Here is a 27,140-nt window from a genome sequence, read left to right as displayed (position 1 = left end):
GATGGGGTTGAGGTCTGGCGATTGTGCAGGCCAAGGCAATACCAGGAAGTTATCCTTGCCAAGTACTCCCGTGTGTGCAAAGCTGTATGCGAACGCGCATTGTCATGCATCAAGGTGAAATCGAAGCCAAGCGCTTGTGCGAATGGATGGACATAAGGTCTTAGAACATCCTCAACGTAATTTACAGCGTTCATGTTACCATTTACAAAAACGAGCTCTGTTCGTATGTTCTTCATAATACCCGCCCATACCATAACTGTTAAGTCGTTGTATGGATGCACTTCCTGGAGCCACCTCAGTCTTTCAGTATTTCCAGGACAACGGTACACTCTTACCCTTCTAGTATCAGGCTAGAACCCAAATCGAGACTCATCGCAAAATAAAATTTTATCCCATTGTTTCTGGGTCCATGTAATGTGTTGCCTAAACCATTCATTTCGACGAGCGCGATTCCCGTGACGTATCGGTGGGCACCTAATTGGCCGTTGTGCTCGTAGGCCATACTCATGCAATCGATTTCACACAGTTTGGCAGCTAACAACAACACTACTTGAATTTCGTAGCCTCAAACCTATCTCTCGGGCGGTTAACATCGGCTGGTGTCTTTCAGTCAGTTGTATGTATCGATCTTTCCGTGTTGTTGTACACCTTCCTCGACCTGGTTGCTGCTCAGCAGGATCTCCCGTGTTAGTTTAACGCTGATGAAGACGGCAAATAACGCTTCTGTTGATACCAAAATACCGAGATACCTGAGATTGAGTTCTTCCCGCTTGCAACATCCCTACAGCTCTCTGCATTTCATCTGCGTTCAAATGACGTCGCTCCATAACGTAAAAAATGTCTCAAAATTCAAATTTGTTCAAAACTTTTTTTAATTATTGTTTGAATCTTAAAATTGATACCGAATACTAAATTTTAATAAGCAAAGAAAACGCTGTAAAATTCGAACAAATGCATTCGCTTTTGAATTTGTGAAAAAAAAAAACAAATGATACTCGATTTTTTTTCACAACCAGCCAGTATGTCCTATAGATCAAAAAAGTTTACATAAGTATTACCTACTTGGTAAAAAATGATAAAATAATTGATTAATAACTTGAAATAGTATATGTTGCTTAGACTTTTTTGATGTGTGTATATGTAGAAAACATACCGTTATCCCTGTGTTACCCTTGACAAAACAGAAATACGTTTTATACGAGACTTGTTTTAAACGGACATTTTCGTCTCAGATACCCACGTTAAAAGGGTTACGATGCAAATTGGGGTGTCTATGTTCAAAATTAAAAGATCCATATAATGGACTCGAGTAGACATTTTCTCATAAACGAGTACAAGCCACTCCTACCTAAAACCCAAATAGGTACTTCACATTGTAATTTGCAAGTCAGCGACAGATTTAATTCCGGTAAAAATAGAATTTAGCCTTTAATACGATTAAATTCCACGCCTGTATATATTTAACATTTATTAAAAACTGAATTTAACATTACACAAAAGGTTTGTTTTTTCGTAAATAAATGAATGAAATAAAAATTCCAACTACATTATTACATTTATTTCCATCCTTACATCATTTTATAAAACATTTCCGTCAAAATATTCATCGAGTTTAAAAAGGAGCTTTTCCTAAACGTTTCCAAATCGTGAAGCAAGCCGTCGAAATGTTATTACGTCAGAGACAAGTTTAGATATAGCCTCCAGTAATATAATTTTATCGCCTCCATAAATGTTCCCTGTCATTAAAGTACACGGTACAATTTTTATTTTCAATTCAAATAAAAATACAAAAAAAAATTAACATTTATGTTACTCGAAAGAAATATATTATTAAACTAATAATTTTCAGCGTATAAAGAAATGTATGCGTATAAGTTATGATAATATCTGTGCAGTTTGTCTGTGTTGAAAATATTTCGGTTGGATTATCTTACTTATATTATAAATGCGAATGTTTAGATGAATGGATGGTTGTTTGTTTGAACGTATCTCCGGAACGGCTCAACGGATCTTTGGCATGATTTTTGGCACAGATTTAGAACAGTCTGGAAGAACACACAGGGTACTTATTACTTTTTATTTAATTCCGCAAGGACAGAGTCACGGGCAACAGCTAGTTGTTTATATTTCTACATATTATACTAAAAAATATACATGTATCCATACTCGTATAAATGTGAACAAGTAAAATTTATTATCTGCAACATTCAATTTTCTACCTGAATAAACCTAATGAACTCTTATATATTTTCATAAACTTGTACTTTACGCTTCGATGACAATATTCACTAAAAATCGACGTCATACATAAAATTAATAATAACTGTACGCAATGTAAAAGAAGAAAGAAAAAGGTTCTGAAGTAACACTCAAAAACATAGTCTCATTGAAAACATCGTTATTTATGAAGCTATTATTCGTTATAGCTTAAATTAAAAGTTTTAACTTGTATTATTAAGTCTATTAATCAATATAATATTTATAAAATAAAGTTTGCAATCTAGCAAACATCTGAAAATATTTTTATTTACAGCTAGAAAGATAGCGTTCCTATGAAAGAACCGAAGGCGCTCTTGTCATCAAGTGCGCACTTTAAAAGACGTGTAATTGGAGAAATTCTTTGTATTTAATTTGATTGCCTCTCAGCGAAGTCGACAAAGTCGCGGATTTCTATTTGAATGGCCTTTCATATTAATTGTAAACTTCGTAGTGTTGCCAATCAAAATAAAACTCTTTATTCTGCATTACATATATAAAGTTATGTCAACATTTAAATGAGATAAGCACTTTTTTGTATTAAATTCAATATAATAATTTTGTAGTACTAATCTAAAACTTCAAGTAAGAGAAATTCTCTCGAAATAATAACGAAATAGCTTCATGTTAATAATGAGATTTTCATGGCCGCCTGAGACCGTGCGGCACTACGCCGGCCTGCCTCCTGCCTCCTGCCTCCCTAGCTAATTTAATGAACAGCTCTCTCAAAACTCTAAGAACCAGACAGTTTCAATTTTTAGGAGTATAATATTCCTTTTAGTATTGCCATGACAATATATTTTAATATCTTATTCTTAAAGTACGCAAGAAATAGCAAATGATACAATCATTTTTTTTCAAACAAGTTCGACAATCTTACGACAAAATATGGTCAAAGTTGTGGGAGCTTTTTATAATATGGTTACTGTTAACCATTATTAGTGAAGTTTGAAATTAAATGTATTACCTTACATGTCCAACCCGTGAAAGAATGTACCCGCAAATATATGAAGCAAACGCAAGAGTAAAGAGCCATGTTAAAATAACCTTCGTCAAGATATCAACCTTGAATTTTTTGTAATCGTAACAAGTGACTTTGGAAACAAAGGGTCTTGTAATGTAATATCCAGAATGGAGCGACACTAAACACCGACTGGCATTTGTTCGTATAACGTACGGGCTACGCAACGCTAGTTGCAATTTCCACAAGGCGGAGAAATATTTTCCATTTGTCTCAGCTGGAAGCGGAGCAGCGACAGTTATTAGTTCCACTAGCAAAGTCGTATTGAACTTGCTCACTACAATTATTGGAAAACTTTATAGAAATGTTTTATTTTTGTACCTTTATTTACTTTGTAACATTATTTTATACAAACAAACTTGTTCCGAAAGACTCTAAATGTATTACCTAAACTGTCATATGCGGAAACTTAGAACATCATTAAAATAGTACATTAAATAAGAATATTAAGTGATTATTTATGGATTGAGTTGTAATGAGTATGTTTTTGTTTTCTTGTGTAGTTTACTTAACTCCTAACTATTCTAATATTGTTTAATGCCCATGTGTTGCCATCTAACGATGTTTTTTTTTAAGTCACTGAGCTGAGACCTCGCGATACAGGCTGCGCCTAGTGCGAGGGTACTGGATAATTGTATTTTTGGATGTCAATAAATTATTTTTCATTTCAGACAATTTCAAGACAGTATCATGTAAAATATAATATGTTATATAATTAATACCGAATTCCAGAGGAAATATCATTCCATTTGTTTCAACAATAGAAGCTTGTTAAGTTTAGGGTATTTACTAGAAATTCTGGTTGCGAATATTCCTAGACTAAAATAGAGAACTTTGTGAAATTCAATATTTGAATTAAGGAGATCCAATAGTGTGAATAGAATACATTGAAAAGAGGCGATGTAGTTCTTAACCGTATATAACTAATATAAACCGTTTATATATTAGTTTATGATTATGTCTCACGAAAGTTTGTATAATTTAGTAGAAAATGATAAATATGGATCTCAAAATAGCTAATCTTTATAAGTAAGAATTCGAAACCCAATGTGAAATTTCAGTAATAACTTATATGTCAGCAATACAAATTATCGTTATATGGCGTAATTCTAATAATATAGATATAATTAGAATTGATTGATTACCAAAGGAAACGAGCCAAATGTTGGGCCAGCCATTGTTTACACGGTTATCGTAGGCGCGCAACAGTAATGGCGGAGCAGCCATTTTGGCGCGTAAAAAGTGCGCGAGAAAATCAATTACAGATGAGCTGTCAGAATGAATTCCCAAACGGCTATTGTTACACTTTTAAATCGTATTATTTAAAAATGGAATAAATTTTCAATAAGAAATCAGTAGATATAGTAGTGCTGAAATTTAAAACGATTTAATACATACTTTAGTACTTGTAGTACGATTGTTTATCGTGAGGACGCTGATTTTTATTTATCTACTGTCAATTGAATAAGTCACAATATAAAACATGATTGAATCATTTTGAACAAACTGAAAACAATGAACGTAACGGCCGACATAGCACTCAACTCAACAAACGTACCTCATACAATAAACAGAATTAGAAACGATCAAAGGATATTGGACCTAGATTGGTTTGTTTGTAGAACAGAAGATTGTTTTTACGTGCACGACTATATCGCCATCTGGTTGCGAGGTGGGTGCTTCCGTTAGCAATCGGGTCACGTTTGACGCGCCTCTCTCGTTTCCCAGACGCTAGGTCAGGTGTCAGAACGTCTGTTACGGAACATCCTATGAAGTTGGAATCTAATCTCTTTGTTACTTTGTATTATTCTGTTATCGTTGTGATTACATATTGTTCATTTTATTAGGTATTTATATTAATACATCTTTTATTTTTTGATATAGACGTATGCGTCCGGTTTTGCAATGTAACTCCAGATTAATTTTCACTAACAACAAAATGTCGAGCGCAGTTTCACAGGCTGCGGTCGCAGGCTTGCTGCGGCTTCGCTGAAACTGTAGCCGACAGTCGAATATCGCCTATCACTATATGTAACGTGTTCACACTACTATAAATGCAAATAATTTACATAAAAGGTTACTTAGTTACACAAGTTTCAAATGCTGAAATATAAAACATAAAAACTCGAATTTTTATTTAATTCTTCAATAATTTTAGTAGCGATTAGAAAGTGCTTAATAACATTCTTTCTTTTTTCATCGTTATTTTAGATTACTCTATAATTTGTGTTGTTTTTCTATTATTAAATCCTGGGTTCGATTAGTCAAGACCCGAACCGCTTTTGTTGTCGACCTATTTATCTCTGTCAAGTTAGGGACAAGAAGAGTAAGGCTTTATTATTGTTGAATATTAACTTGAAAAGGAAATTTAATTAGTAACTAGCCTTTCATTTCTTTAACAGGATATGTAGGAATAATTTAAGTTATAAAAGCTTGGGTTTATTGAAAACTTGCTCGGCGCCCGGCGTCAAACTAAGTTCATTTGCTTTTAATAGAATTGCCCGCAAAGTTTTAATAAAGTTGCGACATGTATTCAGTTATGAAACTAACGTAGAACGATGCTTTAGATTTACTTTAGGTTTATCGATATTTCTTTAAGTTTAAGAAACAAAATTATGTAACCGTGAAATAACGTACAGAATTTAGACGTTTAAACATCCATATTTTAGGTTGAGTTTTCATGAATAAGCCGTTAAAGTTCAAACATCTATTTGTCGTTTCAAAACAATAACGCAATTCCTCTTATCCTTAGTAGCTGAACTAACCTGGATAACATCACTAATGTTTCTGCATTCGATGAACTAATTGTTTGCATCTTCAAACATGTACATTTGTATCAAAGAAATCGAAATAATCTACACTAATTATGGATATATAAAAACTTGCACTGAAGTTGGTATACTTCTGCAGTAACTATTTACCGTTTTTAATTATTTTTGCTATTGACTGTACCACTACCAATAATTTCCTGTGCGAAAGCGAGTCGGCCGCACGCGGGAAGCTGTCAGCCGTCACTCAGTGCAATAGTTTTTGCACTAACGTCGGTACGTTACTTATCACACTCAGAACCTAATATGTAGGGTAGTACAGAGTAAGGCACATTCATTCTACTGGTTCACTATATCAAGTATATAAGAGGCGTCCGAAAATATATAGGATGCCGAATGAAAACTTCGAGCGAAATGAAGACTCAATTTCGGGTCGTAAGAGAACGTAATAAGCAAGTTCGTACAGTTAACAAATTCAACGTAGAGATCCATTCAGCTATTTCTTTTATACGCAAAAGGTCGTGCGTCCATTCGAGGGTTATCAAACGGTAAAAGCGGGCCTTCGCTAAGTCTTTTGACGAGCGTGGAATTGAAAACATGACTTGACAAAGCAAAAAATATTCTTTTTATCTAGGCCTTTTAGTTGCAATGCTTTTTATCGATGTTTGTATTCTAATTTAAAAAAAAAAAACATTCGATAAGTAGGCCATTACCAGTTTTGCAAATAAACTTTCGTCAGTTTCGTTTATGTATCTGTGTTGCACAATCGTTTTGTTTTTCAATTACAGTTTTTGTGAAATGTAGTAATACCCACATAACAGTGATACAAGACACGCTAAGGTTGTTGCGTGAATAGGCCGATTCGATCAGGGAAAATAGCAATACAATTTCACATATCAGTGAATGTCTGCATTAAGTATTTATCCACAGATTCAATTGATAAGATGAATTAAATTGTTTAAAATCAACTTAACTCAAGTATGATCGTCCGTTGACGCGAACGCGAAGTTCTCAAAATAAGCACTCGCCCTGAAGATGGACTCCGACGGGTCCGAAACTAGTCGGTGCCGTCACTGTACAATCATACGTGAGTTCGTACAGTTAACAAATGCCATTCTTAATTGATAAGATGAGTGTTTAAAGGTTCGGTCAACAGTCTTAAGATGTGTAAAAGCACATAATAACTTTGCTGGATAGTAAATTACTCTATCTACGATAATAACACCGCTATTAACAATGTCATCAACAATTCACTGGTTTACTTCGTCATAAATTATTACAGTAATGCTATTCGCTTACTAACGGTAGCATTAACAGGTTCATAAAATCATTATGCACTTTCTATGTTGGTATTCTCATTATAAGCAGCTGGGTCAAAAAAAATCACAGTATTGACACTCAGTCTTGTCTCTGGCAGGTCATAAAATCAAATGTTTATCAATAGCGTAGTTTCGTATAGTTTAAAACTATACGGGCTATTTCCGTGTCGATTTGACAGCATTGTGAAAAATTGATGGTACCGCCGTCGGCGTCGGCGGCCGATCGATGGCGTGCTATTTGTGTCCACAACAATACAATTACCCAGCGAGTCAACAACCGACCTCTTCGCCATCAAATTCAATATTACATTTCTAGTGAAATAGGGAACATTTGAAATAAACTATGTAACCGGTACACTTTATATTTTTATATACACTCAAAAAGCAACCATCAAATGTTTCGATATAAATTTAAAAAAAAATATTTTATGTGTCGTAAAAAAACACATATTGCGTGTCATTGGGGGAACTCTATTCAATTCCATGAATACACGAGCCATTGAGAAAAAAAAAACTACAAAAAACCTCGACAGTCTTGAGTGTATCGCGCGCGAGTGCGTGTTCTAAATTTAAATAGGTTTATCTTGATATTTTTTTACGCGAGTAGATTTTTTACGGGAACAGGAAGCAAACGCGTCAGCGGGTCACATGTCAAAGCAACGCTTCCAAACAAAACGGGTCTAGAAAACTTTTTTATCTAATAGAAATTACATATTATAGAAAAAAAATACGTAACGTACGGTACTATTTGACAAACAACGAGCTTTTCAATCCAAAATCTCTCTAGATTAAAAATAATTATTGAATAGCGTAAACAATAACTACCCAAGTATTTATATAATATTGTGGCACGATGAGGGCGAAAATCCGACCGCACAACATCCAATACGCAAGGGAAAAGGTACGAGTTGAAATATGGGTTATTCTTGTCGGGAACAAAACTGGCTACAATATTATTTTGTGTTTCTCTGTAATGTAACTTTATTTCGCAAGTAGTTTGCGAAATAAAAATGTTGGCAAGTTTTTCATAACTTTCAGAGTTTGCATAATTTGTTTAAGGTAATGAAAACTTTAATTAATCTTATTATAAATGCGAATGTTTAGATGGATGGATGTTTGTTAGAATACATAGGCTATTAATTAAGTTTTTTTTAATTTGAGTAGCGGGCAACAGGTACATAAAGTTCCTTCCTATGATCAGATATAACAACTTTGCTTTATCCATTTCTTCTTCCTAAGGAGACGACACAAAGATTCCTGTTGTTGATGAGAATACCTTGACTTCTGGAACTTTCCTCTTCGGTTACAACGGACGGCCGTCCGCTGTAAGAACTTTTGGGCGAGTGACCCCGACACCCCGCACAATGTGCAGGCGCATCCTCCCTCGCACTTCAGACCCCTTCGCCGCATTAGTCGCATAATAATATAATCCTACCAGATTAAATTGGCGGCTCGGAGTATGGCGCGTTTGCAACTACTATTATTACTATTACTACTGTTTAATATTAACATTAACATACTCCCCCCCATTGAAAGTTTAACTTTCAATAGTTTCTTGGGTTAATAATGGGCATATTTTCATTATAGCCCGTCGTAGAATTCCTTTTGTTGTTTGGACATCCACAACTCTGCAGACACCGTCAGCTCCAGGATGCAGTTGCTTAATGCGACCGACGATCCATTTCATAGGTGGCATGTTTTCTTCCTTGATAACGACGAGATCACCGACCTTATATTGTTTGTTGTGAGTTTGCCACTTGACTCTTCTTTGCAGCTCAGATAAATATTCAGTACTCCAACGTTTCCAAAAATGTTGTCGCAATTGTTCTAGAAGCTGGTAGCGATTAAGAGTAATCCTCTCCGTCACAGGTGAGGGAAGCGACGTTAGCGATCGTCCAATCAGGAAGTGGCCTGGCGTAAGTGGATTTAGATCCGATGGATCAGCTGACAAAGGGGTCAAAGGACGCGAGTTTAAAATTGCCTCTATTTGGGAAAATAACGTAGATAATTCTTCAAATGTTAAATTGGTATTACCAGCAATTCTTTGTAAATGGAATTTTGCTGCCTTTACACCTGCCTCCCAAATACCACCAAAGTTCGGGGCATAAGGCGGGATGAACTTAAAGGTGATACCTTCTTCCCGCGCAAATTCGCTAACTGACTGGTTACAGGCTTGGGTCATTCTGTTCAGTTCACCTTTTGCGCCTACAAAATTTTTGCCATTGTCGCAACAAATCAATTTGGGTTTTCCACGGCGTGAAATAAACCGACGGAGACAAAGTATAAAAGCATTAGTTGTTAAATCACTAACGACCTCTAGGTGTATTGCCTTCGTTGAAAGACAAACGAATAAACATAAATAACATTTAGATGATTTAGCACCGCGACCTTTGCGATTTATGATTGAAAAGGGCCCTGCAAAGTCAGTACCACAGTTCTCAAATGGAGCAGCAGGAGTCACTCTAAATTGAGGTAAGTCACCCATTATTTGTTGCAATGGTTTTGCTTTTAATTTTGTACAAGTTATACATTTGTTTACAGTAGTTTTAGCTAATACACGGCCACCTGTGGGCCAAAATTGTTCACGCACTGAACTTAATAATTGTTGGGGACCACAATGAAGTAGTCGGTTATGTTCATGCATGAAAAGAAGTTTGGTAAAATGATGATTGGAATTGATCAAGATTGGATGAATCTGACTGTATGGACAATGAGATGCATTTTTAATACGTCCTCCAACACGGAGAACTCCTTCCTTATCTAAAAAAGGGTTAAGTGACACTATATTTGACTTACGATTTAATAAATTTGTATTTTTTAAAGTATGAATGTCGTTTGGAAAAGATTCTCTTTGGGACAATTTTGCTAAAATTATTAACGAATTTTGTACTTCATCGGTTGTAAGTTCACCAGTCTGACGTGCTGAGGGAATAACTTTACAATTTTTTATAAAACGAAACACATATGCAGTTATTCTTTGTAATTTAGACAATTTGGAATAATGTTGAAATGGTATTACACTTTGTTGAATTTGTACACTACATGCAACCTTTGTTTCAGGTAAATTTAATTCAAATTTAGTTGGAGGCCAATTAACTTCATCTTTGGATAGAAACTTGGGACCGTTCCACCAAAGCTCACTATTGCTGAGTACTTGAGTGCTAACTCCCCGAGATGATAAATCTGCAGGGTTCTCAGTAGTAGGGACGTGTCTCCAAGAGCAATCATTTTTTGTTAACTCACGTATTTCTTGAATTCGATTACAAACAAATAATTTTAACGTTTTAGGTTTAGTTTGTATCCACCCTAACACTATTGTTGAATCAGTCCAAAATACTGATTTATTTATTTTGACTCTAAGTGAATTATTGACTTTGTTGTACAATCTAGCTCCTAATAAAGCGCCCATCAATTCTAAACGAGGAATAGTTAGTTCTGGTTTTAAAGGAGCTACTCTAGCCTTTGCACAGAGTAAATTTACTGAACAATTTCCGAATTTGTCTATGGATTTTAAATAAATACAGGCACTATATGCAACTTGAGATGCATCTGTAAAGCAATGAACTTCTATAGAAATTGGAGATGGACACAAAACATGCCTTGGTATTTCAATATTAGCAATATTTCCAATATGTGATTCAAAATCAGTCCAAGCTTTGTTTATATCTACTGGAATCACTTCATCCCAGTCTAATTTTAGTTGCCAAAGTTTTTGAAGAATAATTTTAGGAATTATAGTGCAAGCTGAAAGTAAACCTAAAGGATCAAAGATTTTACAAGATTTGGATAAGATTGTTCTTTTAGTTATTTTTGTATCTACATCTTTACTTGTAGAAAATTGTAATATATCTTTGTCCGGAGACCAATTAAGACCTAATACGGTTGCTTGTTTTGAAAAATCTTTGGTTTCATATGTAATATTTAAATTATCAAAAATGTCTGGTGCATTTGTACGAAATTTTCGGAGAGGAAAACAAGCCTTATTTAATGTTTGGATAACACCTGTTATAATATGTTCTAATTGTACCTTTGAATCGGACCCAGTGTTCAAATCATCAACGTAGAAGTCATGCTTTAAAACTTCTGCTACTGCCAAATCAGAACACTCTTCACCGAGTTGCACTAAGCATCGGGTACTTAAGAAGGGTGCCGAAGCTGTCCCATAGGTCACTGTGTTTAGTTGTAATGTTTTTAAAGGCTGATTTTCCTCATCTCTCCAGAGAATAAGCTGAAGATGGCGCTGAGACTCATCAACAAGAATTTGGCGGTACATCTTTTCAATGTCTCCTGTAACAACATAAGTATTTTGGCGAAAACGTAAAAGAATCGAAAGCAAATCATCTTGCACTACTGGTCCAACGAATTGTATATCATTAAATGATTTGCCGGATGAGGTTTTACAGGAGGCATCGAAGACCACTCTTAATTTTGTGCTTTCACTCTGTTCACGTATAACAGCGTGATGTGGTAAATAGTAACCGAATTTTGGACTTTGAATTTCTGTTAAATGACCTAACCTTTCATACTCATGAATAAAATCAGCATAGTCTTTTTTAACATCAGACAATTTGGTCAATTTTCTTTCTAAATTTGTAAAACGCCTTTTAGCAATGGCATATGAATCACCTAAAGCATCTTCAGGTTTTTCAGATAAAGGAATTGTTACAGAGAATCTACCATTTGGTAATCTTTTAGTAGTTTGTATAAAATGAGATTCACATAATTCCTCATCTTTGGATAAAACATTAGAGTGGGAGGATATTTCTTCCATTTCCCAAAATTTGGCAAGAGATTGTCTAATCTCTTGAGAAAAGTTACACTTAACATTAGCTGATAGTTGTGTTGAGCCGGTTGGACCAGCAACGAGCCAGCCCAACTTTGAACTTTGGAGAGTGGGTTTGTTTCGCCCCGTTTTAATTAAATTGGACTCAACGATATCCCAAAACACATCTGCACCTAACAGAACATGTATTTCAGAAGGACGGAAAAAGTTTGGATCAGCTAAAGTAATATTGGACGGTAAGTTAATTTTAGTTGTATCTACTTCTACACTAGGAAGAACACTAGTAATTTGTGGTATAATAAAACATGACACATCTATAGTAAATGGGCTAGATCTAGACTTTATTGTAATATTACACGATTCAGAAACTTTGCTTACAGTATCATTAATACCAGAAATTAATATTTGGTTTTTATTAGAACATGATAAATTCATTTTATTTTTGGCACTTTCAGTGAGAAAAGATGATTGACTACCACTGTCAAGAAGAGCCTTGCCAAGGTAAGTTTTATTTGTTTTAGAATCAATGATTTCTACTTCAGCGGTACAAAGTAACACTTGATTTGATATCCTGGTAGATAATGAAACTGGAGTTGAAACAGAACTAGAAGTATTAGGATACTCATTGGATGAATTTGAAGGTAAGTTACTATTATTAATAGAAGGTAAATTATTTTTTGTATTCTTACTATTTGGATTATTATTTGGATTATATCTATGTAACAATGAATTATGTTTTTTCTTACAAATTCTGCAAGGCCCCAATTTACATTGAGAATGATGATGACCTTGACGGAAACAATTTAGACATAATCTAAACTTAGTAACTTCTTTAAATCTATCTTCTAGGGTCATCCCTTTGAATTTATCACATTCATAGAGAAGATGACTTTGTTTGCATAAAATACATGATTTATTATAAGCAACGCCAGAAGATGAACTTACAAACGACTTAGTATATTTATTTTCCTTTGGAATTTGTCTTTCAAGTTTGGTGACATCACCCTTAAATTGTACAGTTTCCAGAAAGTCTGCACGGTTCCTCAAGAATTGGAAAAAATCTTTGAGCGTGGGAGAAGTAGTTGACTCACCCCTACTTTCCTCCCATTTGCGAGCTGTGACACTATCTAATTTTGAAGTCATGATATAAATTACTAAAGTGTCCCAAAACTCAGTAGGCTCCTTTAAATTATTTAACGACTTTAAATTTTTTGAATATGTATCAATCATAAATCTTATAGCTTTGTAGGATTCTTTTGGTAAAGGTTCAAATTGAAATAAGGCCTTTAAATGATTATTTACTAAAATTCTTTGGTTGTTGTACCGATCACAAAGAAGATCCCATGCTAACTTATAATTGTCTCCGGAAAACTCTATTGACTGTATTACAACAGCAGCGGCTCCCTTTAGAGAATTACGCAAGTAATGGAATTTATTTATTTGGGGAATCATGTCTACTTGGTTAATAAGAGAATCAAAAGTGTCTCTAAATTCTAACCATTGTAAATAGTTTCCATCAAACACTGGTAAATTAATAGTCGGCAGTTTAATATTTAAATTGTTATGAACACAAGAACTCTGAACTGAGCCGTCATGGCTGCATGAACGATTAGCATTGGATGTACTATCTATAATCAACTGTGTTGTTGCAATTAGACTACAAAAGGAATTTTCTATTTTTTCTCTTTCTTTAATTTGAATTTCTAAATTATCATCGCTAAGTGTTTCTATTTTATTTTGAACATCATCAAACAAATCAAATAAATTTCTAAATCTTTCTAATCTTAATTGCAATTCCGAACACATAACCGCAGTAATTTTTTTTGGTTCTATGAGTTTCATTGGTTCCAAATAATTTTGATAAATAGTTATTCTTGCTCTTATTTTTGACCGACTTGAAATTAACGTTCTTAAATCTTCTGCCATTGTAATTTAAATATTTTGGAAACAATAATAAAAAAAAGATAAAAGGTGAACAGAACGGAAATAAATAAAAATCCCAAACCGTGCTGGCCGCGCGTATATGTTACGCAGCGGCTCGACCTGCAACCAGCAGCAGCTCTGCAGCAGCTGCACCAGCGCAGCCCGAACTCCGGTGATTTCAAAAGGCGGTGCGCAGGCAGCGAAGCCTGGAATTGTCCGTCAAATAAAATTTAAATTGAGTTGACCTTTGTGGACTTTAAAGGAATGGAGATCGACTAGCAAAAAAAATAGTTTGGTTACGCTTTACGACGAAATAAACAGCAATACAAAGTGCAATTAGTACGAATTATTTAGTATTCAAATAAGTAATATAAACTTTTAAATGGACTAATTGTTATTTGCTTTTGGAAAATGTGACATTTCAGAAATCAACTTACGAATTTGGAAATTAATTGATCAATTCGGCAATTTATGCACTTTAATTTATAAAAAAAAGGAAGGTAGGAAAATGCGTCGTAACAATGGAAAGTCTAGAAACTTCTTCTAAAATAATTTTTAATACGACGGTAGGAAAAAAATTACGTCTGGTTAGAATATTCCAATACTACGATGTTACGCTATTTTTTGCCTAAAGCAAGAAAATAAATTATTTGCACAAATAAAACATTTGTTAAAACGCGTGTTAAAATTAAGAAAAAAGACCACTTCCCTTTATGGCTCGCGTCGTCGATGTTCCTTTGGCTGTTTGAATCGTCGTTACCGTTTCGTCCCTTCGCGATGTAAATTGATTTACTTTTGTTTGTCCATTGCGACGAAGGGGTCACTTTCTGCCGTCGATCACGTCGGGGTCACCATAAATGTTGATGAGAATACCTTGACTTCTGGAACTTTCCTCTTCGGTTACAACGGACGGCCGTCCGCTGTAAGAAGTTTTGGGCAAGTGACCCCGACACCCCGCACAATGTGCAGGCGCATCCTCCCTCGCACTTCAGACCCCTTCGCCGCATTAGTCGCATAATAATATAATCCTACCAGATTAAATTGGCGGCTCGGAGTATGGCGCGTTTGCAACTACTATTATTACTATTACTACTGTTTAATATTAACATTAACACCTGTAAATAGTATATAAAACAGTGCATCATAGGTATTCACTTGACCGACAATAAATAAGGCAAGGTATGCAACGTACTCGCCAGTGCACCGTACACTGCGTGCACGAGGAACTGGGTCAGTCAGCGCGGCACCGACGTTTTACCACCGTTTAGAAATCAACGCCTTAATTTGAATTATATTGTTTTTTTTACAATTACAATTATATTATTACAAACTATGTATTTTAACAATATGCCAAAACTTCAGAAATCTTTTTAGTGTTTGCTACGCATGTTTAATATGAGGTTTAGCAGATCTTAAGTTTTGACTCGATTTCTAACCGTGGGTAGTTTGTAGTTACATTTGTTACGGTAACTTGTTACCTTAATGCTATAGTATTATAAAACATTACTGCAACATTTCGCGATACAAGACAACTACGTAACAATTACATCAAAGCGGGGCGGGCGGTCGGAAGTGAAGTCAGTGTTGCAGAACTCACGATTTCATTTGTAAATTATTTCAAATTCCTCCGCTGGCGAGCTAACTTTCCCACTATTGTTCAATATAATATTACTATGTACTTTAAACAAATTATACAAATAGTACCAGTCAACAAGAAATAAAGATGTGTAGACTATAAAGTTTTTACCTCAAATTCTAGTACTAAATAGTAGTCCGAAACAAAACCATTATCTTTATCTATATATATAAAAGAAAGTCGTGTTAGTTACACTATTTATAACTCAAGAACGGCTGAATCGATTTGACTGAAAATTGGTGGGCAGGTAGCTTAGAACCAGGAAACGGACATAGGATAATTTTTACCCCGTTTTCTATTTTATATTCCGCGCGGACGGAGTCGCGGGTAAAAGCTAGTATGTTATATAAATTAGTTATCGGAGATAAATTATGTATCAAAAACTTATTTATTTAAACGTGTACTTTACCCTTACCTTATCCAGAAGAATAGGTATGTGTTTCAAATATATACAAAAAATTTATTTGAACAAACTGACCCATGACGGGTTACGAGGCGCGTTGTACAATGGTAATCCATTGTTACCTATGCGAGTATCACAAAGGCTTTTATTGACACGTTACTGTACAAAACTGTAGTTTTTTTTATACAAAAAATGCAGGAAATAAAATTGGATAAGAATTATTGAAACGAAAATTACAGTTCGTTTGATACAATTCAAAAAATACGTAACAAATCCAGTTAAAAGTGACAGAAACGGTCGATCAAGCATACCGAGATGATGTGATAAACAAAACAAACAGTAAAACGTTTATAACAAAATAAATATAATAATAAAAATTTTAGGTATTAACAAATACCCTACTATAACAGTTAAGATTCTCTAAAGACAATTTAATGAAATCCTGGCAAATACACCATAGTATACCCTAAAAATTTTGTTTTTTTTTTGGCCTTTGTTTTAAGTCCGAAACCATAAACAAAAAATCTTTTAGAGAAAATGTAATGCCAGATGTCTAAATACGTTTTCAATATAAATACGAGCTATAATTTTAAATTGTTGTATTATGTGAAGCGTCAAGCTCAATAAAGTGGGCGTCATCACACAATTTTTGAAATTTGTAAAACCCGGCGTGCGCCTGCATGGAGGTAAAATGTTTTGTGTTTGCGCAATAAATGGAATTGACGTGTTCTAATTACCGCTTATATTAATGCTCTATTATTAAATTTTCAATAAAAAAAAAATAAACAGATGTTTAGATTTAAGCATGGAAAATATTAACACCAAGGAGTTCCCTACAAATAACTATTTACAATTCTCATACATATTCTCTTTTAAGTTATACCTTCTTTTAATTTCAGTTTTTTTATCGTTCGATTTATAAACGGCCATGAGACATAAAAACCTTGAAGGTTTACTTTACATCTACCTACTTATGGCGTCGCCACGTCCTACGCATTAATATTAAAGGATATGTTAGAAGTGTGAATATATTGTAAGGTTCATCATAAGTGTGTGAAATGATTACTGTCGCTAATGGTTTATAACCATACCGATAAACAATTTTGTAAGGAAATGAATACAAAAATTAGACTGCTGAGATGAACTCTGCTACAAACTCATTTAATTTGAAATGGTGCGTATGTTAATAAAATGAACGCTGGCACCATAGATGCAAATTAATTAAAAAAATGTAAAAAAAATCTCTCGAGTGATTTAAAATGACATACCACAACTACACCATTAAAATGCACGTTAGTTTAAACGTAACACTTAAAAAAGGGTAAGTGTGTTACATTCTCACAACACACATTATATTATCTATGTTACGGTGCATGCCACTATACCACTCGACAGTAACGCCATTTTGTGATGCGTGAGTGGCCGCAAACCGTACTACTATCGTAGTTGTAAAGCCAACGCGAGGTTAATGGCTGACAAACTGAATTACTTCTGCATCACGGTTATTGTCGCTATCCATTTTAAAATGTAGACTGAATAACTTGTAAGATTGAGAGAATCGATGGATGAGAAATTGAGAGACTAACTTGTAAGATTGACAGAGATTGTACTATACCCCCTTTTACAAATACTTTTTTAATATCAAACTAATTACTATTTATAAAAAATAATAAATATTTACCAGTTTTTTTTCTTTAATTGGAACTAAATCATTACTAAAAAAAATCCATACTCATCCCAAACACATCATCATCTTATCTTACTTTATTTTATTGACATAGAATCTGTTGCGAGAGCGATCGCAAGACGTTTAACGCCAAATGGATACGCTCCATGTCGATGGTAGAAAAGTAAAGAGAAATCTACTTGTAAGAAGCCTTTTACTGGCCTCACGTAGGCCACTATTAATTCTATTTGCCGAGCTGGGGAGCCGGGGAGAATGATTTATTACGGCCGCCGGTCGAGTACATCCTTGAGAAATTATTCTCGACGTGTGCAAAGATTACATATGTAGTTTAGTTTGCGTTTTGATTTTGCGCATCTTAATTAATATCCACCGCCATTAAATTCACCGCCAGTTAATCCTTATTGCATAATTTGAAAACATCAGTCAATATACCATACATCTTTAACCCTTTATTCATGATTTTACTTTGGATAATTAAAAAACGTTTAACTCCGCTAAACACCAAGCTTAACTGTCCGCGGAGACAATTAAGAATGAATAATGTAATAATCCGCATCATGTAACAGGCGGCTATTAAAATGCTACAACATAACGCGTTTAATCGCGCTTTCGAGGTGAATCCACCAATTAGATGGCGTACCTCACTCAAATATTAAATTCCTGCCGACGGCGGTGGCTGCCTTCATAAAGCAATTAAAACAGCGTTATGCTACAAACTAAATTATCGATCCCAAATGCTAAAACTAATATTACTATCCATTACGTGTTTCATTACTTATAGAATAGCCGTAACGAAAATTCTAATTAGGCGTTTAAAAATTATCCAATCTTAATTCTATACTTCAAATATTAAGAACTCAAAATTGAGTTCCACATACCCACCTTCTCCTACACTCCGGAACAATAAAGTGACATAAAGCTTGTTGCATTATCATACTGTATCTAGCTTCAAAATGTCTGGCTACCGACCACAGTAGAGCCAACTTGTGACGTAAGCTCTTGACATTCATTCGGTGCCGCGTGACCTCTGACTGTTAATTAGATATCTCTCAGAGAGCCGCAGCCGCCCACGACCCACGACTCTCTTGTCATTCATTTACATGAAATTAATGATCTATTTTTACTTCTTTACATTTTGATGGTATAATAACAGAAGTTACGATCATCTGAATATAGCCTTGTATTAAATGTTGCGTCTTCTAGTTTTATATATGAACGTCTATCTACTACAGATTTTGTGATACACCCGTTTATCTGTCGGGTGCACAGATTTTTTATAGAAATTTCAAACTTTCGAATATAACAAAATCTCTTTGTGATCTCATTAGAATTTGGAATCCTGACGATACTCCCAGAGGTTATCAGTCATTATTTTTGAATCAAACACCATCACTTCATCCAAAATTAGCGCTTAATTGCGAAGTCTCCCTTTAATTGTGTGACCCTTAAACAAAATCGAATTCATAATTTGAGGACCACTTCTCGTAATTATAACGGCGCTTAAACAACGTCTCTGAGAGAATAATATTTGGTCGTGGACTTAATTATCTTAAATTAAATGTTTCTCCCTTCTGCGAGCTTTAATATCCGTATGTAGGTATCACAGGTACGCTTCTCCACGAAACCACTCTCTTCGAACTCAAAGGAATTGAATAGGAAACAAACTTTCAATTACAAGGCAGTAGAAATTGTTTCTGTCCCTTAAACGAGGAGAAATTAATAATAGATCGTGGTCTGAATGATAAGCGACTGTTATCGTCCATTTAGTGTGTGTTGAATGGCATTTAGGGTGTTGATTGACGTTAAAAATTAACAACGCACCGTTCAAACGAATAGAATGTCGAGACCATAACCAATGGTTCACTTTTATGGAACGCAAGTTACGCGCAAGGAATAAAGATTGCGATAGTCCTGTTACTGGCGGCTCACTGACTCTGCCTTAACCTCCATTCCTTTGCTATTGCTAAAAAAAAAACGTAAGTAAATCAAAGTAACCTCTTACCTTTTATGCGACGTTCGTCTTCATAATTACGTTAAGAATAATCCTTTCACGAAACGAAAAAAAAACACCAAAACACTTTACAAGCACAATATACGATCAACAAAAGGTGTATTACGTTAAAACGTAATGTAACAAAAACGCGCACATTTTATACACAAATTTCGACTGTTAATAAATAAACCAGCACAATATTTAAACAGATGTGTACATATTTTCGTTGACACGACACTGGAAGTTTCGCGCGGCTGTACGCGCACCGCCGCCCGCGATGAGGGAATCACGGCACTAAACTGAACCGGAACCATTACGTATTTTGTTTGGTTCGTCTATGCGATACGACTCGCCTTCCCATTCTAACAATTGTTTTAAAATAAACGCCATCTAGCGTAGAAGCGTGTCCCACACTTGTTAACGTAAAAACGATGAAGGCTTACGTACCGTAAAATTGTAAATAAGATGACGTTGTATCCAAATAATATAATGTCTTTTCTAAGTGGTAGCATTCGATTGTTGAACATTTGCTTCAACAGTGGAAACTTACTGTAAGATCATAAAATTTATCATACAACATAAGGCCCTTGAAAGTTTAATACTTAAAAATTGTAGCGGCACTGAAAGTGTTAGGAAGTTTCGGAAATCTAAAAAATCCCGTGATTTAATTTTTTTTTATAATGATAATAGAAAAATCAAACTAGAATATACTAACGTTGCTGTGCCATTTGAATTTCTAAAAAGAAGTTAAAATGAATAAAAACCTAGGCTAGCTGATTGAATAGTGCTTCCCGTAGATAAAATACTAATATATGGTATGCTTCCGTTAGAGAGGACTTTCATAAAGTTGTCTGATAAGTGCTCTTGAAAAACGCAACCTGAGTCCCTAGTTATTACATTAAGCGTTTTTCTAATATCTATCATCATCATGAAGTTGCCCTTTTCGTCATAGAGCGACTACTCCTCCATACATCTCAATCAGCCATTATATATGAATTCACTCTTGTCTTACGCATATCCTCTTTCACACAATCCATCCGTACTCTCTTTGGTGTTCCTTTATCTCTATAGCCATCCACATTCAATTTCAATACTTTCTTATGTGATCATTTCTACCACTTATGGCCAAAACTTACTTTAATATATTAAGCGTTTTCTATCGCTTTATCATAAATTACGGTTTAATTTTATTACACAGGTAAATATAAACCGAACATTTGGTAAAATTATATTATTTACTAGCTTTTACCCGCGACTCCGTCCGCGTGGAATAAAAAAAATAGAAAACGGGGTAAAAATTATCCTATGTCCTATTCCTGGTTCTAAGCTACTTGCCCACCAAATTTCAGTCAAATCGATTCAGCCGTTCTTGAGTTATAAATGGTGTAACTAACACAACTTTCTTTTATATATATAGATTTCACCACAAAACATTACGCATTAAAATATTTTTAAATTAATAAAAACTTTTTTCACTATATTAATTTCTTACCTATTTAGACTTACAATAAAAATTCTGCTTAAGTTTCACTACATTCGTCAAAGCACTGAGAGTAACGTTAGTAATACATAATTGCATTTTACAAATAAAGTGTCCTAACGATACACTCTCGCAGTTTGTTTCTGTAATGAGTGAGTGAGTGAGTGGCAAATAAAATACAACGCTAATATCGCGAAATTTTACCTATATTAATATAATAAAGTGTAAACACATTTTTTTACTAATGAAGGACCATATTTTTGAATAATTATTTTTATAATAATAAATCCGTAATTTACGAGACGCATTGAGTTATATATTTTAACGCCTTTAAATTTAAGGGGTGAGTAAATTGAAAAAAAAAATGCTATACGAGAAAGGGACAAAAATTGCCAGCCAATAGTAGCAAAGATGTAGTGTTTCCATGGTAACGGTAACTCTCAGCCAATAGCTTATGCCTTCATTGTCATTTGATCATTTGAATTTTAACATTTTCAATTGAAAATTTTACACAATACAAACAATAAAAGTTTTTCTGTATAACGAAAATGAATGGAATTCCATGCGAATAAAGCCGCATGGAAACAGCTTGCAGCAGTATCTTGATAAAGGGAAATACTTACCTGTATAGTAGATGCTGTATTTTTTAAATCCTGATAAGCTGTATAACACGAAACTCTTTAAAAAAAATGGGAGAATCTCGCACCTCACATCATACATTTGGTGTGAAAATGTCATTACAGAGCTAAATCAGTCTTCAAAAATAAATTAATTAATTAAATATTTTCAATATTATTTAACTTGAAATAAAACAGCCACATCATTGAAAAATATTTAATTTACTTTTCTGTGTTGAGGAAATAGATTGAATCTAAAATCTAAAATAAATCTTAATGTAATGACACCTTACACGATAGTTCTGATTCAGTCTGCTCCGATACCACTTTTAACATTGTGGTACCAGATATTACATTCTTCGGTTCAAAGCCCGAGTTCACCCAAGACTCGAGCACATCTGTACTAGGTAGTAATGTCCGTAGTGTATTTCTAACATAAATGTAAGCTTGAGGCGAATACTTATAAATACTAAGGGCAAAATTCTTTAAATCATCCGTATGTCTGGTGGGCATTGCCAATACCAATCCATTTGTGTCTTCTTTAATTTTATCTTGCAAAGAAAGCAGAATTCTCGACTTTTTCTTTCTCTTCTGGTTCAATAGATTCTTCTTTGTCTCAATAACTTTTTTCAATCGACCTAAAAATCTGTTCTGTCTATTGTATATTCTCATATTAGTTTTTAATTTATCTCTAAGACCGATTGCTTGTCGTTGCATTCTTTGGACCTCTGTGAATAGTTTTAATAACTCAATATTTTCATCTTCGGAAAAGTTTTTATCATTTGAGTTAGTTACATGATTGTCTCGTGGATTTTTATTTGATTTGTTATAATGTTCATCATCTGAATCCATTTCATAATCCTCATCGTCATCATCATTGTCTAATGTTTCTTCATCAATGTACTCCACCTAAAAAAAAAAACTTTTTTATTTGATTTACAAATGTATAATGCTTATCCACATAGTGACAATAACAGGAAGTCACATGGAAGGCATTGCTAAGACTTATATACAGCAACGGATTATCTACTAATGTAAGTCTTAGCTTATATAGTTACTATACAGTAAAAATATTAAGTATTAGCTGTCGCCCGCGTGTCCGTCCACCCGGAATAAAAACAAACATAATAAGTAGCCTATGTGTTCTTCCAAACAATGTTCTACATCTCTGACAAATTTCATCAAGATCCATTGAGCCTTTTTGAAGATACCTTCAAAATCCTTCCTTTAAACATTCGCATTTATCAAATTAGTATAATTAATACAATAAAGAACTCTACCGACTTTAGCTATTAAACTAAGTTTTATATAAATGTCATATAACTTTTTACCTCTAAAACATGATTTGGTAATTTCAACGAAGGTACAGCTTTGTTTATGAGAACAACCCTATTTTCGGCATCACATTCAAAACAATCAACGGAGAAATGCTGCACACAAATATATGAGTAGTCTGTGGGTGTCCAATTGTTTCTGCCTGTCAGGTCCGTCCAGATTTGTCTCAAGTTTGCATCCTCTGGAAATCTATCAAATATATACTGTGATAAACATTATTCTCACTATGAACTTGCCAATTAAATATATCATACATTTAGTTACATATTATAACATTTCAACTAAATTTATTACAGCACTATAGGAAATATTATAAAAGATTATTGAAAGATGTTCCTGGAATATTTGAACAACCATTAGTTCACATACACATTTAACTTAACAAGGTAGTAAAGTAGTAGAGAAATATCTAGTAATTAACATGTTATTCATAATTCCAGGCTATAAACTTGAACATTAGTAAACTAGAGTGGTCCTATACCATCAAAACCTAAGGAAAATTATTATAAAATTTTCAGAAGTAAAATTTAAACAAGTAGCATTAGAGGTTACTCTATACATAACCTCTCACTGAAACTCCTACATTCAAGTTAAATGTCTTACCTAAAGAATGAATCAGAGTTTAAGGATTTTGATTCCTCACATCCTAAGACTGCGCAATTTTTCGTTATTTCAGTATCGGCTTCAGCGTTCTGTTTAAGTTCAGGTGCTACCATTGCTAAAATTGGTAAACATTTCTATTAAGTAATTTTACCTGAATTAAAAAATTAATTTGTGTATCAAAGTAAGCACTTACCAACAGGAGTCGATTTTGACTTGTTATCTTCAATTTCTTTCATTTTCGTAAGCCCTTGATTAAAATTCATCATTGAGAATTCGCAGCCGACATAAATTGGAGGGATTTCTACGAGAACTATCGTGAATTCGTATACTTTTTAGGTCTTAACCTCAAAAATACATGACTACGAAGCCCAAATAACCTTAATTATGATTAACGATAAAAATTACAACATTGATTTGGTGAGACGCCCGGAACAGTGCCTGTGATAACAGGTTATAGACTTAAGTTTACTAGTACGAGCCATTTACGTTTAAATCCGATATTTCTTCTTATTTTCTCTTGTAAGTACTATTTTAATAAATTGTATATGACACCCAATTATAACATTTAAAAAACCTTTCTTAACAATTTATTAAATTCAAGATAAATCCAATTTAATCAAAGAATAATTTTTGCTTTCCATTCCACGACTCCATGGTAAAATATTTTAACAGATAATAGAAAAATATAAAACATGGTGATGACATTATCCGACTAAAACAGAGATTTCCAAATTTTTACTCGTAGACTATTTTCAAAATTTTACCGGTTTAGTTGAAATAAACCCCCTACCTCGGCTGCTAAATTACATTTTGTTGCATCTTGCGAAACCCCGAATTTTCTTCCTGTGCCGCCAGATCTTCTGTGGACCCCATGGGCCTAAGGGGGTCCAGCTGAGCCACTTTGGGAATCACTGGATTGACAATAAAATGTAAACAAAAACATGTTGTCTATGACTAGGATACGTCACATGAGTCTATGACTCATGTTTATCTGTGCTCTGTTTTCTATTTTCTGTGATGCAATGAAATGTCACACTGATTTTAATTTCAATTTCATTTGTACGCATAATTTTGACGATATCTTTGTCTTTTACGATTATATGCTCAGAAAATGGTTGACCCAATATTTGATTACCAATTTAGGCTCATCCTAATTGGTGATAGTACGGTGGGAAAAAGTTCCCTTTTAAAATACTTTACGGATGGGAAATTCGCTGAGGTGCGTATCACATACTGATGTTTTTGTCTTTGTGATTAAATTTCATTTTAATTGACAATCATATTACGCATTAATTTTAGCTCTCCGATCCGACAGTAGGCGTAGACTTTTTCGCCAGAATAATCGAGGTTCAGGATGGCACTAGAATTAAATTACAACTTTGGGATACAGCGGGACAAGAGAGATTCAGATCAATCACAAAGTCTTACTACAGGAACTCGGTGGGTGCTTTGTTGGTGTATGATGTGTGTAACAGATCAAGTTTCGAGCACATACCCTTGTGGATGATGGAAGCCAAGAGGCACATTGAACCACACAGACCTGTCTTTGCCTTGGTGGGTTGCAAAGTTGATTTAGTTGGTACAGACAATAAAAATGGTGCTAGAAGAGAAGTCACATGCGAGGAAGCCAGGATGTTTGCTGAGGAAAATGGTAATTTCTGTTTATCAATAACTTTTCATGTTCATTTTATACAGTATTTAGTTGTTGTAAAGTTGTCGCCTGATAAGGTACATATTTATATGAATCAAGGTCAATCTACTTAACATAAATTTGCTTGTTTGTTATTCAGTAATACTCACATTTACAGTGTTCTTTGTTTATTACTTAGACTTTAGTCTGTTTACTTATTTTTATTTTATAACAATTTTTTTACAGACCATTTTATCTATCAGTTAATTTCCTGTGTTTGTAAACTCTACAAATACTTCAGGACAAAAAAAATACATTAAATCATGAACTTTGGAATTTTTTCCAGGTCTACACCATGTAGAGACATCTGCAAAGACTGGTGTTAATGTTGAAGAGGCTTTTGTATTAGTGGCGCAGGAAGTGTACAATCGCATTCAGACTGGTGAATATAAAGTGGAAGACGGTTGGGATGGCATCAAAACAGGGTTCAACCGTCCTAATGGTATGGATTTCAACTTGCTTGAGGCAGAAACTGTCCAGTCCACGTGCTGCTAAAAAAATTATATATTCTTTTGTACATACTGACTCGTGTAATTAGAATAGTTATATATTACGTAAGTATAAATTAACTATATAATGTAGATATTTTTGGCACACATTTGCAATGGCATTTGAAGTATGCATCAATTTTTCTTTTTTTACAAGTTTTTATTGAATAATTCACTAATTGGTAGCAGGGTTAATTTAAATTGCTGTAATTTAATTATCTTGTTTATTACACAATTTTATGGCAATTAATGGCACCTAATGGATACAAAGACATTGGCATAATGCAATGATGCATTCTTTATAATGTGTCATTTTCAAAAAATGTCAAGCTTAAGTTGTTTTGTGTAATGATCCATTCTTAGAAATATATTGAAAAATTGTTTTAATTTGTTTGACTGTACATTACAATTTTTTTATTATATTATTATCAATATTAATAAAGATTGTAACAATGTGTTTTGGTATCACATAGTGTCATCAAAATTTTTAAAAATATAAAATACTAAATTTAAGTACATGTTTCAGTGACATAGTATGACTGCTAAAAATGCCTTTAAATTGTTACATGAAGCCTAAGATTTGGTATGTTAAAAATCTTAGATTTAAGTGCCATCTGGTATGACATGGTCCACGTTTTTTTTAATTTCTTTCATAAAAAAAGCACAAGCAATTGACACAATGTTTATTTTATTACATCACAACCAAAGACATTATATACTACATAAATGTTTTGCAAATTGTTAGTTTTTAATGTACATAGTTTTATTTTTTAATATCATTAACAAATTTCCCATCGAAAAAACTAAATAAAACAACGTTTTTACTAATTTGATTTCTTTATTATATCCATCCAAAGATGACGTATATTTAAGTCTTCTTTGAATGTAATTCATTCAAAATGTCAAATTGTTATGGTGAGTCTCTACTGTCATACACATGTATAACAATATGTTCTGACAAAATTGAAAATCCCCTTTGTAGTCGTATGTTTAAAAAAAAAAGATAATATAGTACTGTATTGTTTGTATCTAGAAAATTTTTGGTTATGTCAATATTTTTTTGGCGCCATAATCGATCATTGTCAGTTCTAGAATACAGATAATATCTTTAAACATCCATCAAATAATGCAAAATATT

General features: G+C 33.9%; 3 protein-coding genes across 3 annotated transcripts in view; 1 reads left to right on the top strand and 2 right to left on the bottom strand.

Moving 5' to 3' along the window:
* LOC106709605 overlaps positions 1–20,055 on the bottom strand; it is a 104,298-nt gene extending 84,243 nt beyond the window's left edge. Inside the window, exon 1 of the mRNA XM_045679975.1 lies at positions 19,799–20,055. The gene's annotated coding sequence lies outside the window, so the exon portion shown is untranslated. The remainder of the gene's footprint in view (positions 1–19,798) is intronic.
* A 2,064-nt stretch (positions 20,056–22,119) lies between these two features.
* On the bottom strand, positions 22,120–24,513 carry LOC106709580 (THAP domain-containing protein 1). Its single transcript, XM_014501402.2, has 4 exons — positions 24,018–24,513; positions 23,825–23,939; positions 23,218–23,410; positions 22,120–22,795 (listed from the first exon to the last, which is right to left on the bottom strand). Exons 1-4 carry the CDS (start codon positions 24,088–24,090, stop codon positions 22,160–22,162), a joined length of 1,017 nt encoding a protein of 338 aa, XP_014356888.2. The 5' UTR covers positions 24,091–24,513; the 3' UTR covers positions 22,120–22,159.
* A 319-nt stretch (positions 24,514–24,832) lies between these two features.
* LOC106709582 (ras-related protein Rab-39B) lies at positions 24,833–26,187 on the top strand. Its single transcript, XM_014501406.2, has 3 exons — positions 24,833–25,043; positions 25,124–25,475; positions 25,801–26,187. Exons 1-3 carry the CDS (start codon positions 24,936–24,938, stop codon positions 26,007–26,009), a joined length of 669 nt encoding a protein of 222 aa, XP_014356892.1. The 5' UTR covers positions 24,833–24,935; the 3' UTR covers positions 26,010–26,187.
* The last annotated feature ends 953 nt before the right edge of the window (positions 26,188–27,140 follow it).

The sequence above is a fragment of the Papilio machaon genome, chromosome 11, assembly GCF_912999745.1.
Source record: "Papilio machaon chromosome 11, ilPapMach1.1, whole genome shotgun sequence".
Classification (NCBI taxonomy): Eukaryota; Metazoa; Arthropoda; class Insecta; order Lepidoptera; family Papilionidae; genus Papilio; species Papilio machaon.
Note: the sequence above shows the minus strand (reverse complement) of the source record. Positions and strands in the feature narration are given on the sequence as shown.